This window comes from Oncorhynchus clarkii, unplaced genomic scaffold (assembly GCF_045791955.1).
Source record: "Oncorhynchus clarkii lewisi isolate Uvic-CL-2024 unplaced genomic scaffold, UVic_Ocla_1.0 unplaced_contig_468_pilon_pilon, whole genome shotgun sequence".
Lineage (NCBI taxonomy): Eukaryota > Metazoa > Chordata > Actinopteri > Salmoniformes > Salmonidae > Oncorhynchus > Oncorhynchus clarkii.
The window spans coordinates 102,501-112,500 of NW_027258011.1; the positions used below are offsets into that span (position 1 = coordinate 102,501).

General features: G+C 45.9%; 1 protein-coding gene across 1 annotated transcript in view; it reads left to right on the forward strand.

Moving 5' to 3' along the window:
* LOC139394486 (glutamate receptor ionotropic, NMDA 2A-like) overlaps nucleotides 1-10,000 on the forward strand; it is a 93,882-nt gene that overhangs the window by 82,544 nt on the left and 1,338 nt on the right. Inside the window, exons 11-12 of the mRNA XM_071142561.1 lie at nucleotides 4,684-4,867; nucleotides 7,287-8,135. Of these exons, the coding sequence (XP_070998662.1) occupies nucleotides 4,684-4,867; nucleotides 7,287-8,135 (1,033 nt within the window). The remainder of the gene's footprint in view (nucleotides 1-4,683; nucleotides 4,868-7,286; nucleotides 8,136-10,000) is intronic.

Here is a 10,000-nt window from a genome sequence, read left to right on the forward strand (position 1 = left end):
TTAGGGTACTGGGTAGGGGTTAAGATTTAGAATGTAGGGGTTAGGGTGTAGAATGTAGGGGTTAATGTGTAGAATGTAGGGGTTAAGGGTTAGGGTGTAGAATGTAGGGGTTAGGGTGTAGAATGTAGGGGTTAGGGTGTAGATGTAGGGGTTAGGGTGTAGAATGTAGGGGTTAGGGTGTAGATGTAGGGGTTAGGGTGTAGAATGTAGGTGGTTAAGGTGTAGAACGTAGGGGTTAGGGTACTGGGTAGGGTTAGGGTGTAGAATGTAGAATGTAGGGGCTAGTGTACTGGGTAGGGGTTAAGATTTAGAATGTAGGGGTTAGGGTGTAGAATGCAGGGGTTAGGGTGTGGAATGTAGGGGTTAAGGTGTAGAATGTAGGGGTGAATGTGTAAAATGTAGTGGTTAAGGGTTAGGGTGTAGAATGTAGGGGTTAGGATGTAGAATGTAAGGGTTAAGGGTTAGGGTGTAGAATGTAGGTGTTAAGGTGTAGAATGTAGGGGTTAATGTGTAGAATGTAGGGGTTAAGATGTAGAATGCAGGGGTTAGGGTACTGGGTAGGGGTTAGGGTTAAGGGTTAGGGTTAAGATGTAGAATGTAGGGGTTAAGGGTTAGGGTGTAGAATGTAGGGGTTAGGGTGTAGAATGCAGGGGTTAAGGTGTGGAATGTAGGGGTTAGGGTACTGGGTAGGGGTTAGGGTACTGGGTGGGGTGGAGGGGGTAGGGGTTAAGGGTAGGGTAGGGGTAAAGATTTAGAATGTAGGGGTTAGGGTGTAGAATGCAGGGGTTAGGGTGTGGAATGTAGATGTTAAGGTGTATAATGTAGGGGTTAAGGGTTAGGGTGTAGAATGTAGGGGTTAGGCTGTAGAATGTAGGGGTTAAGGGTTAGGGTGTAGAATGTAGGTGTTAAGGTGTAGAATGTAGGGGTTAATGTGTGGAATGTAGGGGTTAAGGGTTAGGGTGTAGAATGTAGGGGTTAAGATGTAGAATGCAGGGGTTAGGGTGTAGAATGCAGGGGTTAGGGTGTGGAATGTAGGGGTTAAGGGTTAGGGTGTAGAATGTAGGGGTTAGGGTGTAGAATGCAGGGGTTAATGTGTGGAATGTAGGGGTTAGGGTACTGGGTAGGGGTTAGGGTACTGGGTAGGGGTTAGGGTGTAGAACGTAGGCGTTAGGGTGTATAATGTAGGGGTTAGGGTGTGGAATGTAGGGGTTAAGGTGTAGAATGTAGGGGTTAAGATGTAGAATGTAGGGGTTAAGGGTTAGGGTGTAGAATGTAGGGGTTAGGGTGTAGAATGCAGGGGTTAAGGTGTGGAATGTAGGGGTTAGGATACTGGGTAGGGGTTAGGGTACTGGGTGGGGTGGAGGGGGTAGGGGGTAGGATGCATGGGGTATGTAGGGGGTATGGGGGTAAGGTACCTTTGCTAAGGGCTGAAGAACACCTCTTCTACAGGAGTTCAAGTTGCTGTTTCACTGGTCTGTCTGTCAGGTTGAGATGGAGAGAGAGGGGGAGTTGGGATGGAGGAAGGAGGGAGAAGGAGATAGAGCGAGATGGAGGAGGAGAGAGAGGTGGAGGAAGGAGAGAGAGAGAGAGAGAGAGAGAGAGAGAGAGGTGGAGGAAGGAGAGAGAGAGAGAGAGAGAGAGAGAGAGAGAGAGAGAGAAAGAGATGGAGGAAGGACAGGAGGGAGATGGTCAGGTTACTGCTGTGAAATAGAGCCAGGTGTTGCAGCCTGAGGCAGAGAACAGATACATCACCTCACCCTCTGTCTCTGTTCTCTATTCTGCACCTGTACTTTACTAGCCATCCTTTCTCAGCCAGCCTGGGTTAGGGCCAGTCTGTTTCTACTGTCTCTCAGCCTGGGTTAGGGCCAGTCTGTTTCTACTGTGTCTCAGCCTGGGTTAGGGCCAGTCTGTTTCTACTGTCTCTCAGCCTGGGTTAGGGCCAGTCTGTTTCTACTGTCTCTCAGCCTGGGTTAGGGCCAGTCTGTTTCTACTGTCTCTCAGCCTGGGTTAGGGCCAGTCTCTTTCTACTGTCTCAGCCTGGGTTAGGGCCAGTCTGTTTCTACTGTCTCTCAGCCTGGGTTAGGGCCAGTCTGTTTCTACTGTCTCTCAGCCTGGGTTAGGGCCAGTCTCTTTCTACTGTCTCTCAGCCTGGGTTAGGGCCAGTCTCTTTCTACTGTCTCTCAGCCTGGGTTAGGGCCAGTCTGTTTCTACTGTCTGTCTCTCAGCCTGGGTTAGGGCCAGTCTGTTTCTACTGTCTCTTAGCCTGGGTTAGGGCCAGTCTGTTTCTACTGTCTCTCAGCCTGGGTTAGGGCCAGTCTCTTTCTACTGTCTCTCAGCCTGGGTTAGGGCCAGTCTGTTTCTACTGTCTCTCAGCCTGGGTTAGGGCCAGTCTGTTTCTACTGTCTCTCAGCCTGGGTTAGGGCCAGTCTGTTTCTACTGTCTCTCAGCCTGGGTTAGGGCCAGTCTGTTTCTACTGTCTCTCTAGCCTGGGTTAGGGCCAGTCTCTGTTTCTACTGTCTCTCAGCCTGGGTTAGGGCCAGTCTGTTTCTACTGTCTCTTTCTGTTTCTACTGTCTCTCAGCCTGGGTTAGGGCCAGTCTACTGTCTCTCAGCCTGGGTTAGGGCCAGTCTGTCTGTTCTCTAGCCGGGGTTAGGGCCAGTCTCTTTCTACTGTCTCAGCCTGGGTTAGGGCCAGTCTGTTTCTACTGTCTCTCAGCCTGGGTTAGGGCCAGTCTCCAGCCTGGGTTAGGGCCAGTCTCTTTCTACTGTCTCAGCCTGGGTTAGGGCCAGGGTCTCTCAGCCTGGGTTAGCCTGGGTTAGGGCCAGTCTCTTTCTACTGTCTCTTAGCCTGGGTTAGGGCCAGTCTGTTTCTACTGTCTCTCAGCCTGGGTTAGGGCCAGTCTGTTTCTAGCCTGTCTCAGCCTGGGTTAGGGCCAGTCTCAGCCTGGGTTAGGGCCAGTCTACTGTCTCTCAGCCTGGGTTAGGGCCAGTCTGTTTCTACTGTCTCAGCCTGGGTTAGGGCCAGTCTGTTTCTACTGTCTCAGCCTGGGTTAGGGCCAGTCTCTTTCTATTGTCTCAGCCTCAGCCTGTCTCTCAGCCTGGGTTAGGGCCAGTCTCTTTCTACTGTCTCAGCCTTAGCCAGTCTCTTTCTACTTCTCAGCCTGGGTTAGGGCCAGTCTTTCTACTGTCTCTTAGCCTGGGTTAGGGCCAGTCTGTTTCTACTGTCTCTCAGCCTGGGTTAGGGCCAGTCTGTTTCTATTGTCCCTCAGCCTGGGTTAGGGCCAGTCTCTTTCTACTGTCTCTTAGGGCAGTCTCTTTCTACTGTCTGTACTTTCTACTCAGCCTGGGTTCTCTCAGCCTGGGTTTTCTACTGTCTACTGTCTCTCTAGCCTGGGTTAAGGGCGGAGTTAAGAGGAGTAGTGAGGAGTTAAGAGGAGTTAAGAGGAGTTAAGAGGAGTTAATAGGAGTAGTGAGGAGTTAAGAGGAGTTAAGAGGAGTAGTGAGGAGTTAAGAGGAGTTAAGAGGAGTAGTGAGGAGTTAAGAGGAGTAGTGAGGAGTTAAGAGGAGTAGTGGGGAGTTAAGAGGTGTAGTGAGGAGTTAAGAGGAGTAGTGAGGAGTTAAGAGGAGTTAAGAGGAGTAGTGAGGTTTTAAGAGGAGTTAAGAGGAGTAGTGAGGAGTTAAGAGGAGTAGTGAGGAGTAGTGAGGAGTTAAGAGGAGTAGTGAGGAGTTAAGAGGTGTAGTGAGGAGTTAAGAGGAGTAGTGAGGAGTTAAGAGGTGTAGTGAGGAGTTAAGAGGAGTTAAGAGGAGTTAAGAGGAGTTAAGAGGAATAGTGAGGTTTTAAGAGGAGTTAAGAGGAGTAGTGAGGAGTTAAGAGGAGTAGTGAGGAGTTAAGAGGAGTAGTGAGGAGTTAAGAGGAGTTAAGAGTAGTGAGGTTTTAAGAGGAGTTAAGAGGAGTAGTGAGGAGTTAAGAGGAGTAGTGAGGAGTTAAGAGGTGTAGTTAGGAGTTAAGAGGAGTAGTGAGGAGTAAGAGGAGTAGTGAGTTAAGAGGAGTTAAGAGGAGTAGTGAGGTTTTAAGAGGAGTTAAGAGGAGTAGTGAGGAGTTAAGAGGGGTCTGTTAAGAGGAGTAGTGAGGAGTAGTGAGGAGTAGTGAGGAGTTAAGAGGAGTAGCGCTACTACCAAGGGTTACTCTTTTGTCTGTCTGTCTGTCTCTCTCTCACTCTCTCTCTCTCTCTCTCTCTCTCTCTCTCTCTCTCTCTCTCTCTCTCTCTCACTCTCTCTCTCTCTCCCTCTCTGTCTGTCTCTCTCTCTCTCTCTCTCTCTCTCTCTCTCTCTCTCTCTCTCTCTCTCTCTCTCTCTCTCTCTCTCTCCCTCTCTCCCTCTCTCCCTCTCTGTCTCTCTCTCTCTCTCTCTCTCTCTCTCTCTCTCTCTCTCACTCTCTCTCTCTCTCCCTCTCTCCCTCTCTCCCTCTCTGTCTCTCTCTCTCTCTCTCTCTCTCTCTGTCTCTCTCTCTCTCTCTCTCTCTGTGTGTGTGTGTGTGTGTCTGTTGTCTATCTGTGTGTGTGTGCTGCCTCACACTAATCTTCTTCCTCTCTCTGTCTGTTCCCTTTTTCCTCCCTTCCTCCCGCCCCTCCATCACCATCATCATCATCGCCCCCTCCTCTCTTCCTCATCTCCTCCTCTCCAGGGTATCTGGTCTTGTGTCCACGGGGTCCATATAGAGTTAAAGAAGAAGCCTCCGGAGTTGGACTTCTCTCCTCAGGCCAACATGTTACACCTTCTGAAGTCAGCTAAGAAGATCACCCTGTCTTCTTCATCTCCTAAACGCTCCCCGGCCTTGCTGCAGCCCGGTATCATCAACATGATGAAAGGTATGATAAACCCATGACCTCTAACCCCTGACCTCACATCTGTAACCCAGCAACAAAAATGATAGAATTACAGGAACCTTTCCAAAAAAAATACCTGGTTGGAGGATTTCAAATTCCCTGGGAATATTCCAACCGGGACTTCAGGAAAAATGTTGGGGAATTTTATCAGGAAGTTAAAGGGAAAATCTGCTACTTACATTTTATTAAATTCAGGATTATATATCCTTTGATTCATCAAGAATGTAACTTACAAATGCCTCATCAGCTTATTTCAACTGTCGTACCCAATGATGTATATACATCTTGAACGGCTGATGCTATGAGAGGCCTGGAAGGTACAAGTCGGCCATATTGAAACTCCCAATACAAATGTACACATATTTAAGTCTTGTTCTTGTTGTTGTAGAGGGGGCAGTAACATTAGTCATCTCTAACAATTATACTTTAAGACAAAAAACAATTTAATATATATATTTTTTTGTATTTGTTAAATTAATGATTAGATAACATAATATAATTTAAAATTATCCATTAAAGTGTCTGTAGTTAAAAAAAATGTTTCAAAACCGAAGGTAGACATAATAAATGTAGTAGCAGAACCCCACAGTAGACATAATAAATGTAGTAACAGAACCCCACAGTAGAGGTGTAGACATAATAAATGTAGTTGTAGACATAATAAATGTAGTAACAGAGCCCCACAGTAGAGGTGTAGACATTAATAAATGTAGTAACAGAGCCCCACAGTAGAGGTGTAGACATTAATAAATGTAGTAACAGAGCCCCACAGTAGAGGTGTAGACATAATAAATGTAGTAACAGAACCCCACAGTAGAGGTGTAGACATAATAAATGTAGTAACAGAACCCCACAGTAGAGGTGTAGACATTAATAAATGTAGTAACAGAACCCCACAGTAGAGGTGTAGACGTAATAAATGTAGTAACAGAACCCCACAGTAGAGGTGTAGACATTAATAAATGTAGTAACAGAACCCCACAGTAGACATAATAAATGTAGTAACAGAACCCCACAGTAGAGGTGTAGACATAATAAAAGTAGTAACAGAACCCCACAGTAGACATAATAAATGTAGTAACTGAACCCCACAGTAGAGGTGTAGACATAATAAATGTAGTAACTGAACCCCACAGTAGAGGTGCAGACATAATAAATGTAGTAACTGAACCCCACAGTAGAGGTGTAGACATAATAAATGTAGTAACAGAACCCCACAGTAGAGGTGTAGACATAATAAATGTAGTAACAGAACCCCACAGTAGAGGTGTAGACATTAATAAATGCAGTAACAGAACCCCACAGTAGAGGTGTAGACATTAATAAATGTAGTAACAGAACCCCACAGTAGAGGTGTAGACATAATAAATGTAGTAACAGAACCCCACAGTAGAGGTGTAGACATTAATAAATGTAGTAACAGAACCCCACAGTAGAGGTGTAGACATAATAAATGTAGTAACAGAACCCCACGTAGAGGTGTAGACATTAATAAATGTAGTAACAGAATCCCACAGTAGAGGTGTAGACATAATAAATGTAGTAACAGAACCCCACAGTAGAGGTGTAGATTCAGTATTCAGATTATAGATGTTATACTGTCTCCAGGAGGTCTCTATAGATTATAGATGTTATACTGTCTCCAGGAGGTCTCTATAGATTATAGATGTTATACTGTCTCCAGGAGGTCTCTATAGAATATAGATGTTATACTGTCTCCAGGTGGTCTCTATAGATTATAGATGTTATACTGTCTCCAGGAGGTCTCTATAGATTATAGATGTTTTACTGTCTCCAGGAGGTCTCTATAGATTATAGATGTTATACTGTCTCCAGGAGGTCACTGTGGATTATATATGTTATACTGTCTCCAGGAGGTCTCTATAGATTATAGATGTTATACTGTCTCCAGGTGGTCTCTATAGATTATATATGTTATACTGTCTCCAGGTGGTCTCTATAGATTATAGATGTTATACTGTCTCCAGGTGGTCTCTATGTTATAGATGTTATACTGTCTCCAGGTGGTCTCTATGTTATAGATGTTATACTGTCTCCAGGTGGTCTCTATGTTATAGATGTTATACTGTCTCCAGGTGGTCTCTATAGATTATAGATGTTATACTGTCTCCAGGTGGTCTCTATAGATTATAGATGTTATACTGTCTCCAGGTGGTCTCTATAGATTATAGATGTTATACTGTCTCCAGGTGGTCTCTATGTTATAGAAGTTATACTGTCTCCAGGAGGTCTCTATGTTATAGATGTTATACTATCTCCAGGTGGTCTCTATAGGTTATAGATGTTATACTGTCTCCAGGTGGTCTCTAAAGATTATAAATGTTGTGCTGTCTCCAGGTGGTCTCTTTAGATTATAGATGTTGTGCTGTCTTTCCTCTAGGTAACTCTGTCGTCAGTCTGTCTCCTAAAGGCCAGGGTGGTCTCTATAGCAACACTTCCACTCTACAGGGCTTCCTGGGTCGGCACAAAGACCTGCTGAATAACTCATCCCCAGGCCCGTACCCTGGGAAACCCAAACCCCACCCCCTCAGCCTCAACGACGTAGAGGTCAGCGTTACCGCCGACAACGGCAAACCCCACCCCCCCGGCCCGGCCGGCCCCGCTTCCAAACCCCGCGCCCTATGGAAGAAGAGCGTGGAGACGCTGAAACAAGGACCAATCCCGTTGTCCGGTCCCGCCGGTGGTCCCGCCCCCGGATCCGCTGGCTCCGCCTCTGTCCCGGGCCATGCAACAATGAAGAGCCAGCGTTACCTCCCTGAAGACCCGCCCCATTCCGACATCTCCGAGTGTTCCAGCCGGCCCCCCTCCTACATGGAATCCGATCTGGGGGGGCCCAGGATGGGGATGAGGGGGTTCAAACCCCCAAAAGACGGGCTGAAGAAACGCCCGGTGGGGGGGGTGGGAGGTGTGGGAGGGGGAGGCGGCAGTGGGAGGAGTCACGAGAAGATCTATTCCATAGACTCAGACCAGGCCAGTCTACACTCCGCCCCGCTCTACCAGAGAGACAGCCTCCAGGAACCCCCCGACGTCACACACACGCACTCCGACCTCAGACACTCTCACTCGGAGCACTCCAACGCCGTGGACGATTCCATCCTGCAGCTGAGCGCCAGTCTGCTGCACCACAGCCACTCTGCCGACGCTGACCTCCACTCGCTGAAGGACAAGAAGTACAGCACCTACAAACACACCAGCACTGGAGCTGCCTCCTCAGGCAAAGACAAGAGCAGTAAGTATTCATGTAGTATTACTGTAGTACTATAGAAGTATTACTGTAGTTTTACTGTAGTATAGCTATAGTATAGCTATAGTATTATAGAAGTACAGCACCAGCACTGGAGCTGCCTCCTCAGGCAAAGACAAGAGCAGTAAGCATTACTGTAGTATTACTGTAGTATAACGGTTGTATAACTGTAGTACTGTAGTATAACTATAGTATTATAGTTATATAGTTATAGTTAGAAGTACAACACCTACAAACACAACAACACTGGAGCTGCCTCCTCCAGCAATGACAAGAACGGTAAGTATTACTGTAGTATAACTATAGTACTATAGAGGTATTAATATAGTATACTTATGGTATTATAGAAGTAGTACTGTAGTATAACTATAGTACTATAGAGGTATTAATATAGTATAACTATGGTATTATAGAAGTAGTAATGTGGTATAACTAGAGTACTATAGAGGTATTAATATAGTATAACTATGGTATTATAGAAGTAGTAATGTGGTATAACTAGAGTACTATAGAGGTATTAATATAGTATAACCATGGTATTATAGAAGTAGTAATGTGGTATAACTAGAGTACTATAGAGGTATTCATGTAGTATAACTATAGTACTATAGAGGTATTAATATAGTATAACTATGGTATTATAGAAGTAGTACTGTAGTATAACTAGAGTACTATAGAGGTATTAATATAGCATACCTATGGTATTATAGAAGTAGTAATGTAGTATACCTAGAATACTATAGAGGTATCAATATAGTATAACTATGGTATTATAGAAGTAGTAATGTGGTATAACTAGAGTACTATAGAGGTATTCATGTAGTATAACTATAGTACTATAGAGGTATTAATATAGTATACCTATGGTATTAAATGTCTACCGTGTTCTGTGGTAATCAGCACCATGTTCTGTGGTAATCAGCACCATGTTCTGTGGTAATCAGCACCGTGTTCTGTGGTAATCAGCACCATGTTCTGTGGTAATCAGCACCATGTTCTGTGGTAATCAGCACCGTGTTCTGTGGTAATCAGCACCATGTTCTGTGGTAATCCGCACCATGTTCTGTGGTAATCAGCACCGTGTTCTGTGGTAATCAGCACCATGTTCTGTGGTAATCAGCACCATGTTCTGTGGTAATCAGCACCATGTTCTGTGGTAATTAGCATGTTTAAATGTCCCTTATTTTATTTCCTCAAATGAATTCCATTCAGTTCAATAAACTAGAGGGGTAATTATTGCTGTCAGACATTTGACACAGATAAGAGACATCTAATCTCAGCAGCCCTGGGTTCTGTTTTGTTGCTACAGTTGGTTCTGCAAGGGACCAAAATGATAACGTACTCTTAATCAATACATGATGTTAATCAATACATTTTCTTAATCAATACATTATTTTAATCAATACATCCCCTCTCGTCTTCCCTCTCCTCTCCTCTCCTCTCCTCTCCTCTCCTCTCCTCTCCTCTCCCCTCCTCTCCTCTCCTCTCCTCTCCTCTCCTCTCCTCTCCTCTCCTCTCCTCTCCTCTCCTCTCCCTTCCCTCCCTTCTCCTCCCCTCCCTCTCTCCCCTCCCTTCCCTCCTCTCCCTTACCTTCTCCTCCCCTCTCCCCTCTCTCCTCTCTGCCCTCTCCTCTCATCTCTCCTCTCTCCCCTCTCCTCTCCTCTCCTCTCCTCTCCTCTCCTCTCATCTCTCCTCTCTCCCCTCTCCTCACCTCTCCTCTCCTCTCCTCTCCTCTCCTCTCTCCTCTCTCCCCTCTCCTCTCTCCTCTCCTCTCCTCCTCTCTCCCCTCTCCTCTCTCCTCTCCTCTCCTCTCCTCTCTCCTCTCTCCTCTCTCCTCTCTCCTCTCCTCT